Source organism: Zea mays, chromosome 5 (genome assembly GCF_902167145.1).
Source record: "Zea mays cultivar B73 chromosome 5, Zm-B73-REFERENCE-NAM-5.0, whole genome shotgun sequence".
NCBI classification, from domain to species: Eukaryota; Viridiplantae; Streptophyta; class Magnoliopsida; order Poales; family Poaceae; genus Zea; species Zea mays.
The window spans coordinates 66,360,627-66,379,663 of NC_050100.1; the positions used below are offsets into that span (position 1 = coordinate 66,360,627).

Here is a 19,037-nt window from a genome sequence, read left to right on the forward strand (position 1 = left end):
AGGCCATGAAGATTTTATGACGGTAGTGTTTTTGTTGTCACATAAGGGTACGAAGATTCGTCATATATTGTCAGGCGCCAGGAGTTGGTAGACGGTTTTACTTTTATGACGCTTAGATGTGCCTTTATGTGATGATTTGACGGCGTCACTTTATGTTTTTTGCAAAAAAGGATCGTATCCCTTTCTATTGGCTGCATTCACTTTCCCATCTCCCGCCCAAGATGACCAAAATTCCCCTCCTACCTTATCCTCTCGGCTGCCCACCACCGCAGACAAGTCCAGTCCTCTCCCTCCCCTTAATCTAGCGCCGCCACTCACGCCCACCACGCCGCTGGTGAACGGATCCGTCCATCCCGTACACCGCCCAACCGCTGTTCCAGTACCCGCCTCGTCGAGTTGAGCTGAGTTTAGGGCCTGCGGGAGCTGAGCCGGTGGTCGCGCTGCCCGCGTCGAATGGGACGCCACCCGGCGCTTGGAGCCGGGCGTGACCGCGCGCTGCCAGAGGTTCCCTGAGCTCGGCGGCGGCGGGAGCGTGGCTGGTCCGGAGCGCGCCGCGCGTGCAATGGGAGGTTCGAGGGGGGTTCCTGCGAGCCGCCGCGGCGGTCTTGGTTCTGCAAGCGCGTGGCCCATGCTTCGCGAAGGGTAGGGTTGTCTGTCTAGCTAGCTGCTGCTTGGTCTGATGAGCTCAGTTCCGGCGTCCCGCCTCGGCTTCCCCGCACGCTTGCTCCGTCGGCTGCCCAGAACCCAGCTTGCCCGCTCCGGCGCTTCTCTTCGCTTCTTCGGGAAAGGGTGGAGCTTTGAGGTGGTGCGGGTGCTCAGCCGAGGACTCCGGGCGATGACGCCCGCAGTGGCGCGCGTTTGTCGCGACAGTCCTGGGTTCGGATAGCGAGTTCCTCGAGCGGATTTGGCTGCTGCTGCATCCTGCGTGGGAAGGGGAGGCGGCGGCAGCAACAGAGGAAGGGGAGGGGTTGCTCTGAAGCGGAGGGGGAGCGGGCTGACATTGCTGCTGGGAGCATGGCGAGCTTCTAAGGACGCTCAGCTCCCGTAGCCCAGCCATTCTCATCGCAGAGGAGCAAAGATATATGGTCTTTTGTGCTTTCTCTTCGAGTCCGTGTGCTATTTGACAATGCAAAATGGGCATATCCTTGTGGATTCTCGGAAGAAAAGCAGGTATGTGTTTAAGATATAGATAAAACCTGAGTCATGTTCTTTCAAGAAAAAAATATTGAGTCTCCAACATTGTGATTCCAAAGAAGTCATTATAGGAAATTTTCTGTGCTAAGTAGCCACCTCCAGTTCCAAATGAGTGTTCTATCTTTAGGTGGAGTTAAGTCTGTTAATCTGTTTGTTGTTATGAATGGAAGCATGATGATTTATATCACTTGGGGCTGCAAAGAGAAAGGATTCACTTTCTACTATACATGTGAGTGGGCTAAAAGGTGGCTTACATGTTGCAGAAAGTTCGAAGGCAGAAAACTACTTCATGGCTAAGAGAGCAAGTATTACAGCTTGGCCCAACGTTTATTAAGCTCGGGCAGTGATCCTCCACTAGATCTGATTTATTTCCTAGAGAATTTGTGGACGAGCTTGCTACTGAAATGTAAAGTTACCATGTGCTCCTGAAATGTAAAGTTACCATGTGCTCCAATTACTTCTGTGCTAAATGAGGTATAATCAATAGGTGCTTATGCTCCAATTCTTTTATGGTGACCATCTAAAATAGAAAACAGCATGACAATTGCTATGTCATCAAACATGATCATCATCAATACTAGGGTTTCTTTAGGCCATGTTATTAGTCTTGACCTGTCTAGGCAGCATTGATGCATGTTCATGTGTTCTTTTTCTTAAACTATAAGTCATTATTTGACTATGTTGTATTGTTGTTGGCATGTACCAATATTTCATGGCAAATCTTATATCCCAAGTTTTGTATATGCCGCAGAGGACTAAGTACAACAACATGGAGCCGGATGCTGTTGATTTCTTTGGGGAATGTATGAATAGTCCCCGAAATGGTCGTACTCCGCTTGCAAATGAGATATATGTAAGTTACATGTACTACACTCAAGTAAATGCATGGTTCAACACTTTTGTATGGCCTTGTTACTAATTACATTCACTTTATGTAGGAGCAAATGGTTGCAGAGAAGGAAAGAGAGCTAGAAGAAGGAGAAGCACAAAAGTCACCCTCCAAGCTCAACAGGCCACACTTGAAGAAAACCAAAGTTTGCTGCGCCAGACCCAAGAGGAAGTGAAGGGGTTGCATACCAAGTTTGAAGAGACCAATGCACTGCTACGAGCTGTCCTGAAACTTCAGAAAGATTGAGGTAGGGATGCATACCAAGTCTGAGGATGATGCCTTTGCTTAAGGTTTTTCTACCTTGCTAGAACATATTTTGTGGTTAGAACTTTGTCAGAACTACGTGCAATCTGTTTGAATGCTTCGAACCTTTGTGGTGGAACCTTTGTATGTTTGAACCTCTGTTGTGGAAGAACTAGTGTGCTGGAATTGTGTATGACTTGTGATGAGAATGTTGTGTATGATGGCTTTTCTGTGTATTATGATTCTGTGAGCTATCATGAGAGCTTAGTGTGTCGTCACTGTATGGTCATTGTATGTGGGTGCCATATTAAACTAAACAAAACAAAGCTGTCACATTATCTCAACATTAGGTGACGCGTTGACTGGAAAACATGTGACAGATAACACCGTCATATATAGCAACAATATGTGACGGACGAACGCAGCCGTCACAAAAGATGATGGCATTATGTGACGGTACTCTGAACAGTCGTCACAAGGTACATAATGTGACGGTCGTTATATGGCGACCCTTATGACGCAGCATTTTCGTCATAAGATGCTTTTTATGACCAATTTTGTACTAAACATGACACTTTACTTTTGTCATACAAAACCATTTTTTTGTAGTGTCATTGTCCTCCTCTTGAGGTGGCTCATCCTCCTGATCTTCATCATTTTGAGCCTGTTCCTCATCTTGAGTTGGTGGAGATCCTTGCATGGAAGATGATTGTTGATCTTGTGCTTGTGGAGGCTCTTTGGAATCCTTAGGACACACATCCCCAATGGACATGTTCCTTAGTGCGATGCACAGAGCCTCTTCATCATCTAATTCATCAAGTTCAACTTGCTCCACTTAGGAGCCATCAGTCTCATCAAACACAATGTCACAAGAAACCTCAATTAATCATGTGGATTTGTTGAAGACTCTATATGCCCTTGTGTTTGAGTCATAACCAAGTAAAAAGCCTTCTACAACCTTAGGAGCAAATTTAGATTTTCTACCTCTTTTGATAAGAATAAAGCATTTGCTACCAAAGACTCTAAAATATGAAACATTGGGCTTTTTACCGGTAAGGAGTTCATAAGATGTCTTCTTGAGGAATCGGTGAAGGTAGAGCCGGTTGATGGAGTAGCAGGCGGTGTTAATCGCCTCAGCCCAAAACTGGTCCGGAGTCTTGTACTCATCAAGCATGGTCCTCGCCATGTCCAGTAGAGTTCTATTATTTCTCTCCACTACACCATTTTGTTGAGGTGTGTATGGAGAAGAGAACTCATGCTTGATGCCCTCATCCTCAAGAAAGCCTTCGATTTGTGAGTTCTTGAACTCCGTCCCATTATCGCTTCTTATTTTCTTGATCCTTAATCCGAACTCATTTTGAGCCCGTCTCAAGAATCCCTTTAAAGTCTCTTGGGGTTGAGATTTTTCCTGCAAAAAGAATACCCAAGTGAAGCGAGAATAGTCATCCACAATTACAAGACAGTACTTACTCCCGCCGATGCTTATGTAAGTGATCGGTCCGAATAAATCCATGTGGAGTAGCTCAAGCGGCCTGTCGGTCGTCATGATGTTCTTGTGTGGATGGTGGGTGCCAACTTGCTTTTCTGCTTGACATGCGCTACAAATCCTGTCTTTCTCAAAATGAACATTTGTTAGTCCCAAAATGTCTTCTCCCTATAGAAGCTTATGAAGATTCTTCATCCCAACATGGGCTAGTCGGCGATGCCAGAGCCAACCCATATTAGTCTTAGCAATTAAGCAAGTATCGAGTTCAGCTTTGTTAAAATCAACTAAGTATAGTTGACCCTCTAATACTCCCTTAAATGCTACTGAATCATCACTTCTTCTAAAGACAGTAACACCTATATTCGTAAAAAGACAGTTGTAGCCCATTTTGCATAATTGAGAATCTGAAAGCAAATTGTAATCTAAAGAATCCACAAGAAAAACATTGGAAATAGAATGGTCAGGTGATATAGCAATTTTACCAAGTCCTTTGACCAAACCTTGATTTCCATCCCCGAATGTGATAGCTCTTTAGGGATCTTCGTTTTTCTCGTAGGAGGAGAACATCCTTTTCTCCCCTGTCATATGGTTTGTGCATCCGCTGTCTATTATCCAACTTGTGCCCCCGGATGCATAAACCTGCAAAACAATTTAGGCCTTGTTCTTAGGTACCCAAACAGTCTTGGGTCCTTTCACGTTAGAAACAAGCACCTTGGGTACCCAAACACAAGTCTTGAAGCCCTTGTGTTTGCCCCCAACATATTTGGCAACTATTTTTCCTGATTTGTTAGTAAGCACATAAGAAGCATCAAAAGTCTTAAATGTAATATTAGGCTCATTTGATGCAACAAGAGTTTTCCTTTTAGGCAATTTAACATGGGTTGATTGCCTGGAGCTAGAAGCCTCATTCTTATACATAAATGCATGGTGAGAAAAAGAATGAGATTTCTTAGCATGACTTCTCCTAATCTTGTGCTCAGGATAATTAGCAGGATATAAAATATAACCCTCATTATCCTGAACCATGGGAGCCTTGCCCTTAACAAAATTAGACATTCTTTTGGGGGCATTAATTTTGACATTGCTTCCCTGTTGAAAACCAATGCCATCCTTGATGCCAGGGCATGTCCCATTATAGAGCATGCTTCTAGCAAATTTAAAATTTTCATTCTCAATTTCATGCTCATTAATTTTTGCAGTTAATTGAGCTATATGATCATTTTGTTGTTTAATTAAATCAAGGTGATCATGAATAGCATCAATATTAACATCTCTACATCTAGTACAAATAGTAACATGATCAACAGTAGATGTAGAGGGTTTGCATGCACTTAATTCATCTATCTTCGCATGTAATATTGCATTCTCATCTCTAAGACAGGAAATAGAATCATTACAAACATTAATAGCATTTTCAGTTTTGAGGCTAGAAATTGATTCATTCAATTTATCAATCTTAGTAATTAAACTAGCATTTTCATTTCTAAGATTGGTAATTGAATCATGGCAAATGCTAAGCTCCTTAGTCAAGTTTTCATTTTTATCTACTTCCTGAGCATAAGCATTCTTTACTTTAACATGCTTTTTAATTTCTTTAATAAGGAATTCCTCTTGGCTGTCCAAGAGTTCATCCTTCTCATGAATAGCACCTACAATTCATTTAATTTTTCCTTTTGTTGCACGTTAAGGTTGGCAAAAAGAGTATGTAAATCATCTTCATCATCACTAGAACTACCCTCATCACTAGATGTAGTATAGTTGGGGGTGGTTCTAGTTTGTACCTTTTTCTTTTTGCAATCCTTTGCCATGAGGCACTTATGGCCGACGTTGGGAAAGAGAAGGCCTTTATTGACGGCGATGTTGGCGGCATCCTCGTCAGAGGAGGAGTCGGTGGAGCTCTCATCGGAGTCCCATTCCCGACACACGTGGGCATCGCCGCCCTTCTTCTTGTAGTACCTCTTCTTCTCCTTCTTCTTTCCCCTCTTGTCGTCGCCCTTGTCACTATCACTAGACATTGGACATTTAGCAATAAAATGACCGGGCTTACCACACTTGTAGCACACCCTCTTGGAGCGGGGTTTGTAGTCTTTCCCCCTCCTTTGCTTGAGGATTTGACGGAAGCTCTTAATGATGAGCGCCATCTCCTCATTGTCGAGCTTGGAGGCGTCGATGGGGAGCCTACTTGAGGTAGACTCTTCTTTCTTCTCTTCCGTCGCTTTGAATGCGACGGGTTGCATCTCGGGTGTAGAGGTGCCACCTTGCTCCAAGTCGACGATGTGTTTGGAGCCTTTGATCATTAACTCGAAGCTCATAAACTTCCCAATTACTTTCTCGGGAGACATTAGCTTATATCTTGGATCACCACGTATTAATTGAACTTGAGTAGGATTACGAAATACGAGGGATCTAACAATAACCTTGACCATCTCATGGTCATCCCACTTGGTGCTCCCGAGGTTGCGCACTTGGTTGACCAAGGTCTTGAGCCGGTTGTACATGGCTTGTGGCTCCTCTCCTTGGTGAAGGACGAATCGATCGAGCTCCCCCTCGATCGTCTCCCGCTTGGTGATCTTGGTCACACCATCTCCTTCGTGCGTGGTCTTTAGGACATCCCAAATCTCCTTGGCGCTCTTTAACCCTTGCACTTTATTATACTCCTCTCGACATAGAGAGGCGAGGAGTATAGTAGTGGCTTGGGAGTTAAAGTGCCGGATTTGGGTGATCTCGTCCGAGTCATAGCCCTCGTCCCCTACGGTGGGTACCTGCGCTCCAAACTCAACAATGTCCCATATGCTTGCGTGGAGTGAGGTTAGGTGATGCCTCATTTTATCACTCCACATACAATAATCTTCACCATCAAAATATGGTGGTTTGCCCAATGGAACGGAAAGTAAATGTCACACCTGGTTTTGGAAGGCAAACCGAATGCGAACCATGTCCGTGCCAGGATCAGAAACTCACGTACACAGTGATTACATAATTGGACATCATCACACAATGCTCGAAATAAATAGCGGAAAGGTACTTGATTACATCAAGATGTCTAAGACATCCACAGAGTCTATTACATAACCATTGTTCAACATAACTATCAAAGTGCGGAATTACGAAACGTAGAAGCTAAGCCTACACAGACAGCTAACTGGGGGTTTGCCACTAAAGTAAACTAGAACTCGTCGAATTCCTGGAACTCCTCTAAGTCATCCATGTTGCTAGCATCTCCTCCTGAGCACTGAGTACACTGGGGACAACCTGGGGTGGGGGTGGTGTGTAAAGCAAGGGTGAGTACACATCAACATACTCAACAAATGTCCCATTTGGCTCAAGTGGACTAGCTGTATATGGAGTTGAGGTTAAGCAGTTGCTTTTAGTTGTTCAAGTATTTATTATTATTAGTAGAGCCAAGTTTTAGTAAATAACCTAGTTATTACCTAGAAGTACCTCCTCAAAAGAGGAAATACCAGAGATCAGATTTTATAACATCATTGTTAATCATCAACATAAAAGTATCCAAAGTTCTTCTAATCAAAGAGGATCCTAAGGCTGCTCTTAACCGTGAGCTCGGCTGATATACCAGTTTTTAACACTCTGTAGAGGTTGTACACTTTACCCACAAGTCATGACCCCTTTCCAGCCTGGGTTGTACAGACCCGATCTTCACTACCAAGGTGAATGGCCAGGGATACACTACGTAGCCTTTACAAAGACTCCCCTGGTGCATAGTAGCTCGTTAGGTTTCGCCAGTCGTACAAACGCAATACACCTCCCCAAGGTGGGTGACTAACAAAACCAAATCGAAAGAACCTCTGCACCCCAACCTTGGCAGAGCAAGCACTACGCTCCGGCCCCCATTGACGGCCCTCCGGCAAAGCCAACTACACCCCCAGGTTCATCTAAATAATCAACTAAGGGTATCCCATTCCACCCTCATGGTTGTACTGTTATCCCGGGTGGTCACTCCACGAACAGGTCCTTTTGGAGAGGTACTCAGGAAAAAAGCCTGAGCCCCTAAGGTATCACAAGATCATTCACATAATCAGGATAACAGTATCGTATCATAAATGTTCACATCATGTTCATTGATTAAGTTAAGGCAATAGCAACATGCTAACCATGGTAAACCCAAAAGGTAAACAAGGATAAGTGAATACAAACTAGTCAATCCTTAGGTTTCATAAAGTAATGCGGGACAATGAATCATAAAGTATGTAGGACATAATTGGTCAGAGGACACTTGCCTTCACCAGGTTGTTGCTCAGGGAGGTCTCCAACAACACACTCAGGAACGTCGGACTGCTCGTTGTCTAAATAAAGCGAGCATGCATTCAATACATTTGGAAAGTACAAATGAACATCACACCAAACATGTACAAACATTGGAACACATCTTAAAAAGACACAATACTACATAAGGGATAATAAATTCAAAGTATAACATAAACTATGGCATACATTAACTTTATTTTAAAATAGATTATTATTTCCCTAAGTGTTATTTACAAGTACATAATCATAGATCAATTTATTTTATTGTGGCCTAAAATTTAGAACAGAGATGAACTTATGTAATACCTATTATTAATCTCACAAGCTTAAACAAGTTTAAATCTCTAAGGTTCTCATTTTATTTATTTTATTAAATAAATAAAACATACATCTACATTAGTTCATATTCAATCCTAAAAATTAGAGTGTGCAGTCAGTAAGTGAACCTATTTTATTTAAACAGAGAATAATTCTATGAACATTTTTCAATTTGAATCACTAAATTTGGAGTTCATATGCAAAAGTTATGAAATAATCAAGTTTGGGAATTCAAAATATGAAATTAGGGCCAATTGTGTGAATATTTAAAAGTCCAGGGCTAAATCTGCAAGATTACATGGGCCTGCGCGCGAAAACCAGGGACAGCGGGTTGATTTCCAGTAAACCGAGGGTCTCTTTAAGAAAACTACCGCGCGAAGGGGTATCGGGTGAATCTAATCGTCAGATCTAAAACCAACGGCTGAGATAAGATCTGCGGCCGAGGGCGCGCACGCGCGAGCGGGCGAGCGCTGACAGGCGAGCCAGGGAGTGTCAGCGACAGAGGGGGAGAGCGCGCTGACCGAGCGAGCCTAGCGCCAGGGGGGTTTGGGCGCTGACAGGCGGGCCAGGGCACCAGGGCGCGCGTGCGCGAAGCGATACCCGTGGTCCGGGCCGTGCGATCAGGATCGGACAGAGGGGATCAGACCGGGGAGGGGTGAACGGCTGCGGGCGGCGCTGCTCCTCTCCACGGCGGTGAGGTCGCCGCAGTTGAGGCAGGCGTGAGCTAGGGGGGTCCGGGGTCGCCGGGATTAGGCAGAGAGGAAGAGGGCGCCACGGCGAACTCAATGGCGGGGAAGGGACCATGAATCCACGTGTAGAGATGGGAGAACGGCGGTGAGAAGGCCTCGGGCGGGCCGGAGCAACTCCGGTGAGCCATTCCGGCCACGGGGAGGGGACCTAAGGCACGCTAAGGCCTGGGCTAGCTTCAGCAGAGGCAGGGGTGACACAGGGACCTACTCCGAGGAACTATACCGGGCTAAATCGACCGGCTACCGCGCGAGCACGGTGGACCACCGCGGCCGAGCTCCGGCGAAGGCAAAATTGACCGAACACAGGGCGCAATAGGGGAAATTGGGCACGGGGACGAGTGTCTCACCTCGGGGCGGAGCTCGGGGAGGCTTGGAGCAGTCTCCGGCGAGCTGGATGGCCGGGAACGCGGGTGCGGGTCTCCGGCGGCGGCTGGCGGCGTGGGCAGAGCGCGAGAGAGGGTGAAGCTGAGCGAAATGAGGCGAGGGGTGTGCGTGGGGCACTGGCGGGGCTCTAAGAAGGGAGCTGGGCGTGTGGGCGAGCGTTGTGGCCGAGAAATCCGGCGACGTGCGCGAGTGCGCACGCGCCGGTCCACGGCGAGCGCGGAGGGGGCGGAACTGACAGGGCAGGCCCACGGCACAGAGAGATAAGAAAGGGGCGCGCGGGGCAACGACTCGGTGACTGGCGATCCGGGCCCGCGACACACACACACACACACACACACACACACACAGAGAGAGAGAGAACGCGCGGGTGAAGAAAACTGGCGACGACAGGTTGGCCCTAGCTGGCAGCGAGCGAGAGAGGGAGGGCACGCGCGAGGGAGAACTGTCGCTTACGGCGCGGGCGCGCGACCTGGCTGGGCTTAGTGGGCTGACTAGGCTGCTTTCTCCTTTTCTTTTTCTCTAGATTTTCTAATTCCTTTTCTATTTCTTTTTCTATAGGGTTTTCAAATACAAATTCAAACTAGGTTTCAAATTCAAATAAATTCAAACTTGTGCAACACCTCAAAGAATATTTTAAGCTCAGCATGATGCAACATGTCATGACTCATGAGGTTTTGACAAAAATAAATAATTGATCTCCACTAGTTTAAGCTATTTCTAATCAAAAGGAAAAAGAGAAAAAGCATCTAGAGAGAGAGAAAGCCTAGAGTGAGAAAAGGAAGAGTAACACATGATTTTGGGTGATAATTAGAAAGAAATTTTATACTTCCAAAATTAGGGCAAACCTATCCCCGTTAAAAGAATCTCGCCCTCGAGATTCAAGGCTGGCTAGAAAAGAGCTCAGGGTACTTGGCTTTCAATTCATCCTCTCTTTCCTAGGTTGCTTCTTCTTCTGAGTGGTGACCCCATTTGACTTTGCACATCCTGATGGTACTTCTCCGAGTGACCCGGTCTGCTATCTCTAGAATTTGAGTTGGCTTCTCAATATAAGTCAGATCTTCTTGAACTTCAAGATCCTCTGCTGGCAACTGCTCTTCTGGCACTCTCAATCGTTTCTTTAACTGTGACACATGAACACATCGTGCACAGCGGACAGGTTCTCTGGTAAGCTGAGTTGATAAGCCACTTCTCCACATCTTGCTTGAATCTGATACTGTTGGGACCATGCTTCGTCGCCGAAGGTCCTGCAGGAAGAAACAGCTTCGGCTAAAGCTGCTTATACATGATGACCAAAGCTACCACTCATGAAGCTTTAGTGTTATATAGCATATCCGAAGATGTAGGATCGAACCGACTTAAAGATAGAATGACCTTTTAGTCCATAAGGGTCTGAGTCATTGTTGTAAACTTTTATAAGGGGCATGATTGTAATTCCTTACAGGCTGTGTCCTGTGTCTATAAATGGTGAACAGTATTCCTTTACTGTTCACGCATTCTGGTAATTGCAAACGCATTGCTCGGGAATTATTATCTGTCAAGGCAAAGGTATAAATGTACTTGAACATTATGTTCTGAGGTTTTAGGTTCATATAATAAAATATGTGAATAATTTTGCCTATTTCTGATACATCTATCTTTAATGTTTCATGTTATATATATTATTTCATATTATTTTGTAAGTCTAATCACGAAGGTATGACCTTCGTGATATTCTACTCATGGTCTTCGTCCGAAGTTCATTAAATCCTTGGGGAGATAATGCTTCAGCGGACGAAGGGCATTAATATTTAACATTTTATGTTGCCTTGTTCTTAATTCATAGCATTTGAGAACAAGTCCCCAACATTGGCGCCCACCTCCGGTGAACTCACTTCCACTTTCCTGAGACAATGGCTTCGTTCAAGAACCAAGCTGGAACTGATTCGGCTCCGAAGCTGATTCTCCCAATAAAAGGCGGTTCATGCTCAGAGCCGGCTAACAAGAAACAGAAGAAGGAGGCATAGAGAAGAGTACAACATGTAGGGGTACAAGGACCCTTCATCAAGTCAAGATGGTCTCACATTCCAATTACCTTCTCTCAAGAGGATCTTCAGCTCAAGGATTACCCACACAATGATGCTATGGTTATCTCTTGTGTGATCAAAGGATTTCTGGTCCATAATGTTTTGGTTGATACAGGCAGTGCAGCTGATATCATATTTGCTAAGGCCTTCAGACAGATGCAAGAGCCCGAAGACAAGATCCATGATGCCACACATCCCCTTTGTGGCTTTGGAGGAAGGCAGATTGTAGCACTTGGAAAAATCACAATGCCAGTAACCTTCGGATTTATCAACAACACAAGGACTGAACAAGTTGTGTTCGATATTGTTGATATGGAATACCCTTAAAATGCAATCATTGGTCGTGGTACTCTCAATGCCTTCGAAGCAATTCTTCATTCAGCATATCTTTGCATGAAGATACCTTCGGACCAAGGACCTATTGCCATTCATGGAAGTCAGGAAGCTGCCAGAAGGGCCGAAGGAAACTGGACAGACTCAAAAGCAATCCATAACATAGATGGAGCTGAAGCTTGTGAGCGGTACAAGTTTAGAAGGGAGAAAGCTGCTTCGGCCGATCAGCCGAAGCCCATGCTTTTATGTGAGGACATAGCAGAGCAGAAGGTGCTATTGGGATCCCAACTGACTGAAGAACAGGAGAAAACCTTGATAAGGTTTCTGTTCAACAACAAAGATGTTTTTGCATGGTCGGCTAATGATCTTTGCGGAGTCAACAGGGATGTTATTGAACACTCGCTCAATGTTGACCCATCCTTTAGACCCAGAAAGCAGAGGCTTCGGAAGATGTCTGATGACAAGGCCGAAGGTGCTCGGAATGAAGTGAAAAGGCTCCTCAGTGCCGGAGTTATCAGAGAGGTTAAATACCCAGAATGGTTGGCTAACACTGTTATGGTAAAAAAGGCCAATGGTAAATGGAGAATGTGTATTGATTTTACTGATCTCAACAAGGCCTGTCCGAAGGACGAGTTTCCATTGCCAAGGATAGATTCTCTAATTGATGCAACAGCTTCATCAGAGCTCATGAGTCTACTGGATTGTTATTCAGGCTATCATCAAATTTGGATGAAGAAGGAGGATGAGCCAAAAACCAGCTTCATAACCCCTAGTGGAACATATTGTTACCTTCGGATGCCTGAGTGGCTCAAGAATGCTGGAGGAAGCTTCAGCAGAATGATAGTGAAGGTTCTTCATTCTCAGATAGGCAGAAATGTGCTAACTTATGTTGATGATATCATTGTAAAAAGCACAAAGCAAGATAATCACATTGCTGATCTGCAGGAGACCTTCGCTAATTTTACACAAGCCGGTTTAAAGTTGAATCCAGAAAAATGTGTCTTCGGAGTGAAGAAAGGGAAATTTCTTGGCTGTCTAGTTTCAACAAAAGGGATTGAGGCTAATCCAAATAAAATTGAAGCTATCCTTCGAATGGAACCACCAAGTACAAAAAAGGGGGCTCAAAGATTGACAGGAAGACTGGCTTCTCTCAACAGATTTATATCTAGATCAGCAGAGAGAAATTTACCATTTTTCGAAGTGCTGAAGTCAACCGAAGTTTTTCAATGGGGACCAGTTCAGCAGAAAGCCTTCGAAGAGCTGAAGCAATATTTGATAGACCTAACAACACTAACTCCACCAACGCCAGGGGCTCCTCTGTTGTTATATGTGGCAGCTTCGCACTCAGCGGTAAGTGCAGCACTTGTCCAGGAGAAGCTTGAAGGCCAAGTCAAAAAGCAAGCCCCAATATACTTTGTATCCGAAGTTCTTAGTTTATCAAAGAAAAATTATACAGAATTGGAGAAGGTGCTGTATGCTGTTTTGATGGCCTCCAGGAAGCTTCGGCACTATTTTCAGGCATACAATATAGTTGTTCCTTCTTCACAACCGTTGAAGGATATTATGAGAAATAGAGAAGCTACTGGAAGGGTTGGAAAATGGGCTGCGGAACTCAATGAATTTTGTATTGATTATGTGCATAGATCTTCGATTCAGTCTCAAGCATTGGCAGACTTCATTGCTGACTGGACGCCAGGGGCTCAGGAAGAAGAAGCGAGTAAAGATGCCGAAGTTTGGACAGTATTTTGCGATGGATCTTGGGGAACCTTCGGAGCAGGAGCAGCTGCTGTGTTGGTCGCACCTTCCAAAGTTAAAACTTGTTATGCAACAATACTTGATTTCAGTTGCACAAATAACATTGCTGAGTACGAAGCTTTACTCCTTGGTCTTCGAAAGCTGAAGGCGATGGGAATCAGAAGGGCGGTTCTTAAAACTGATTCCCAGGTTATTTCTGGTCATATTGACAAAAGTTATAAAGCAAGAGATCCGAAGCTCGAAAAATATTTAGACACGGTCCGAAGGATTGAGGCTTCCTTTGAAGGGTTTTCTGTTAAAAATATTCCTCGTGGAGAAAATGAATATGCTGATTTATTAGCTAAGTCAGCAGCACAGGGGCTGCCATTACCTTCGGAAGTATTTTTCGAAACAATAAAAGCACCTTCGGTTGAGCTTCTTGAAAGAGCAGTCCTCAACATATCCCCTGTTTATAGTGAAGACTGGAGAACTGAGATCATCTCTTTTCTCTAGGGTAACTTTCTTTCAGATGATGAAGCTTATAACAGGAGGATAGAGGCAAGAGCTTGACCATATGTTATAATAGAAGGGGAACTATACAAGCGTGGGGTCTGTTCTCCGTTACTCAAGTGTTTATCCAGAGCCGAAGGTATAGAATTGATGAAGGAAATACACGCAGGCCTATGTGGATCTCACATTGGATCTAGGCCTTTGCTTGGAAAAGTTTTTCGTCAAGGATTTTATTGGCCAAAGGTAGCTTCGGATGCAGCGGAATTAGTTCAAAAGTGCGAAGGTTGTCAGAAATGTGCAAGAGATCAAAAACAACCTTCGTCTTTAACTCAGTTAATACAACCCACTTGGCCGTTGCAAAGGTGGGGCCTTGATTTGTTAGGTCCGTTACCACCAGCACAAGGGAACTTAAGATATGTTGTAGTGGCAGTGGAATATTTTTCTAAATGGATTGAGGCAAAGCCTTTAGCCACAATAACTTCGGTCACTATTCAAAAGTTTTTCTGGCAAAATATTGTTTGTCGCTTCGGAGTGCCGAAGGCCATTACTGTGGATAATGGGATACAGTTTGATTCCGAAGCTTTCAGAAAATTTTGCGATCAAATTGGCACGAAGATCCATTTCGCATCAGTTCGACATCCGGAGTCAAATGGACTTGTTGAAAGAGCTAATGGCATCATAATGACAGGAATAATGAAGTTAATCTTCAATCAGCCCAGGGGAAAGTGGCCAGACGAATTAATCAAAGTGGTGTGGAGCCACAACACAACAACATCAAGATCAACAGGTTTTACACCATTCAAACTATTGTTTGGTGACGAAGCAATAACTCCGGAAGAAGCCAAAGTAGGATCAATAAGAATAGTGGCTTCGGCAGAAGACGAAGCTGAAGCTGATTACTCTGTGGAAAAAGATGCTATAGAGGGCATCAGGCTTCAGGCTGTAGAAAACATCAATAAATACCAAGCTGAAACAATAAAATGGCGTGATAGAAAGGTTCGGCTAAAGAACATTGAACCAGGACATTTGGTGCTTCGAAGAGTAGCCAACCCAGAGACAGTAGGCAAATTACAGCTGAAGTGGGAAGGACCTTTTCTGGTAGTATCTTCGTCAAGACCCGGTTCCTACAGATTGAAGGATATGGATGGCAACGACATTCCTAGATCATGGAATGCGGACGAGCTTCGACGATATTATGTATAGCTTGATGTAATTTTTTCTGTTCTTTTTTGTGTGGCACCCTTTTCCTTTCCAAAGGGGAGAAAGGTTTTTAATGGGGCCACAACATGTAATTTTTCTTTTCTTTGTTTAAATTCTATAAGAGCAATACCCCCAAAGATGTAAATGTAAAAACTAAGAACGCACCATCGAGTGCAAAGGAAAGAGAAAAGAAAACATGGAGAAGCTCAAAAGTCGTTCCTAAGGGAATGCAGAGCTTACAGCGAAAAATAAACGCTGATTCCGCCGAAAGTAAAAGGCGAAGAAGCTCCTAAGGGAGGCTTACAGCGAAAAATAAACGCTGATTCCGCCGAAAGTAAAAGGCGAAGAAGCTCCTAAGGGAGGCTTACAGCGAAAAGTCAGCGCTGATACACCGAAAAGTAAACGGTGAAGCCGAAAAATAAACGGCAAAAAGATTTGAGTCATTCCCAAGGGAATGAGGGCTATGATTATGGTTTTTGGATGTACATTCGGATAATCATTTGCACAATGCATTACATCATGACATTTTCATTCATAAACATTCATTTAGACATATATAGGATCATCATCATCATACCATACAGAAAAGGCAGATGCTTCGGCTATGAGGAAAAACTTCAGAGAAAGAGGAAATTTTCATGCTTCGTTGTGTACGAAAAGAAGGGAAGGTGTTTTTCGCCTTCGGCTCAAAAGTGAGGTTTCGTTCACAAGCAAAGTAGATTGTACACAGATAAAGGAGAAAAGATATATTACAAGGTATGCACAAATTTACATAAGTTTTTTCCACAATTATATTACAAAGATTTCTCCAGGATTTTTTGCAGGAAAGTCTTTTACAACAACTGTTAAGCTTCAGCCCGTCATTCTTTAGCTTCATCATCCTGCACATATTAAAGCAGAATAAGAAAGGTGCAAATTTCAAGGAGAAGGTAAAAGTAACAAGTATAAGTTTCTCACCGGCTTAACGTGGCTCCGAGCTTCGTCACCAGCCATTTTTCGCCCGCCATTTACCCAAATCTGGGTCATAAATCTGTTTCCTATGCTTCGGGCTAGGCTTGGGATGTCAACCAAATCTGCTGGTGACAAGCTGAAGTTCGGCATATTTACAATTTTTCCGTGCGTACAGCCAGCCTTCAGGAAAGCGGTAGCTGTGCCTCGGGAAGCTAGCAGGGCGCAGAAGTCAGCATGCCCAGCAATAACTTCGTCAAGTGCATCAACCTCGCCTTCAATATATTCCAAGGTGCTGGGCAGGTTTTCAGCTGAAGGTGTAAATTTATCAGAGCTGGCTCCAATTGAGTGAAACACATCCTTCAGCCGCTGCACGCATCGGCTGCCGAAATTTAAGCATTTTTCCTGAAGCTCCTTCAATGATTTTTGCAAATTTGAATTCTTCTCGATTTCGGTCTTGAGACTTGTTTCGAGGTTCTTCTTTTCCTGCTCAGATTTTTCTGACTTTTTGAGTAATTCATTGTTTAACCTGTCATTTTCGGCTTGGGCTTCAGCCAATGAACCTTCCGTAGAATGAATGACGAAGTCCTCCTTTTCCAAGGCAGCTTCATGATCTTTAACTTTGATTTCATGATCTTGAACAACAGAGTCTTTTTCCTTCAGAGCAGTTTTGTAATTTTTGACTTTGTTTTCTAGATCTTTGATGGTAGCTTCGTTCTTTTCATCCTCAAGATCTTGTTGCATCCTCAGCACTTTACTTAGAAGTATACTCTGCCAAAACAACCTTCGTCAGAAAACAACTTAATTCAAAATAAAAAAAATATATAATAATAAAAAATCGAGAGTTTTTTACCTTGAAATTAGCATAGAGCAAGCTACCGGCGATATGCTGTCGCTGGTATCTGCAGAGGTCCGCTTCTATCTTCGGCAGGCCAACGCTTTTGGAGAAGGTCCTAACAACCTTGGCCTCGGTTCGGTTCCGAAGGCATCTCAGCTTCCCTTCATTGACCCCACCAAATAGCAGAGACCCTGGTTTGTATCCACAGGATATAGCATATTTCTTCAGCTCTTCTTTTTCAGCGTCTGATAACCCTTGTCCAAGTATATCTTGAAAATTAAAATTTTCTTTTTCCAAAATGTCTTCAATCTGCTCTTTTCCTTTTTCTGTTGCCGTGTTCACTGCAACCACAGCAGCTTCTTCTTCAGCCATTCTCAGAAGCATATTGTCAATATCATCAAGTGTAGTTTCCAGGTTAGGATCTTCGTTGGTCCCGGTTTCAGCCCGATGGCTTCGACTTCAGTGCTTGCTCCGATAGCTTCGGCTCCCCCGGTTTCGGCTCCGGTGGTTTCGGCTCCGATGGCTGCGGGCTCGGCAGTGACAATTTTTGACGCCAAGGTCGGTGGCGGTGTCTGATGAATGACATCTGCCACTTGGATAATTCTTCGTTTTTTCGGCTTTGCGGGACTTTCTGCTGTCGAAGCTTCTTTGCCCTTCTGAAAAAACTTCGTCAGTTCTGGTGTCAGCGGACTTAGCTTGACAGGCAAAGGTTCAGTCATTACCTTCAGAATCTCTTCCACTTTGGCAGCAGAAGGTGTCGCAGGAGCTTCCTCCTCCCGGGCCGATGTCTTTGGTTTTGGAGATGCAGGTTTTGGAGATACAGCTTTTCTTTTCTTTGGAACAACTACCTTCGCTCCAGGGCTCAGTTTTTCAGAAATTTCTTTTTCCTTTTTGGCCAATTTGGTGCTTTCTTTGTTCAGGGCGCTGGCAATCCTCTTTCTCTTTAGGCCTTCGGCATCTCCGCCCAATTGCTCATAATCAGGATAATCAAAATTCAAAGCATCTAGCACACGATTCAATCTCCGCTTCAGACGAGTGCCGAAGGCTGCAGTCATCAACTGATCTTCTTTCTTAGAATAATTTCTGAGGATATCGTTGCACATAATCTCGATTGTGTCCAACCACTCCTGGCAGGGTTTTTTAAAGTGTTTCTTAAACTTATAATAATAAGGCAATCGAACAAGTTCTCCCTTTTTCTTTTCTCCCTCCAGCTTCGGCATCTCCCAATCCCTCATTGTTGGGAACACTTTAAAAGCCAGAAATTCCTGCACCAAGTCTCTAGTGCCAATGTGATCTGAAATCACGCAAAATTTAGCTAAAGCAATTTGGCTCGGGCTCCCCCTTATCATGTTGCATCGGGGCCTCGTTTCTTCGAAGGTTAGCTCTAGTGGACTCTGGACCAATTTATCTTCATTTTTATCAACTTTAACATAAAACCACTCAGATTTCCATCCGGCTGGCCATTTGCTTCGGTAGCTTATCACTGGAAACTTCGTAGTCTTGCGATAAGCAAAGTTGTAACATCCAAAGTTCTCATGCAGACCATCTCCTCTGGCTTTAGTCTGGTAATGTAATTCATGAACTCGGCAGAAACCCTCACCGAACGGTTCCACTCCCTGGCTACGAAGGGCCCAAATATAAACACTTAATCTAACAATAGTGTTAGGGGTCAGCTGATGAAGGTAAACCCCAAACTTCTTCAACACATCAGCAATCATCCCATTCAAAGGAAATCGTAATCTTGCTTTAAAGAAGCTTTTGAACACAACCACCTCATTCTTTTCCGGCTTCGGAGTAATCTCCCCCCCGGCCAAAACGAACCAGCTCCTTTTTTGTTTCACTAAAGTAGCCCAGCTTCACCATTTTTGGAAGATCAGCTTCA

At 44.2% G+C, this 19,037-nt stretch overlaps 1 protein-coding gene across 3 annotated transcripts; it reads left to right on the plus strand.

Moving 5' to 3' along the window:
* The first annotated feature begins 276 nt into the window (after positions 1-276).
* LOC100275483 (uncharacterized) lies at positions 277-2,571 on the plus strand. Of its 3 annotated transcripts, XM_020553208.3 has the most exons (4): positions 312-1,170; positions 1,458-1,668; positions 1,946-2,047; positions 2,133-2,571. In XM_020553208.3, exons 3-4 carry the CDS (start codon positions 1,964-1,966, stop codon positions 2,256-2,258), a joined length of 210 nt encoding a protein of 69 aa, XP_020408797.1. In that variant the 5' UTR covers positions 312-1,170; positions 1,458-1,668; positions 1,946-1,963; the 3' UTR covers positions 2,259-2,571. The 3 variants fall into 3 exon arrangements, with proteins under 3 accessions (NP_001307126.1, XP_020408797.1, XP_020408796.1); NM_001320197.1 differs by lacking the exon at positions 1,458-1,668 and having other exon boundaries at positions 277-1,170; positions 2,133-2,517; XM_020553207.3 differs by having other exon boundaries at positions 1,458-2,047.
* Positions 2,572-19,037: the final 16,466 nt, after the last annotated feature.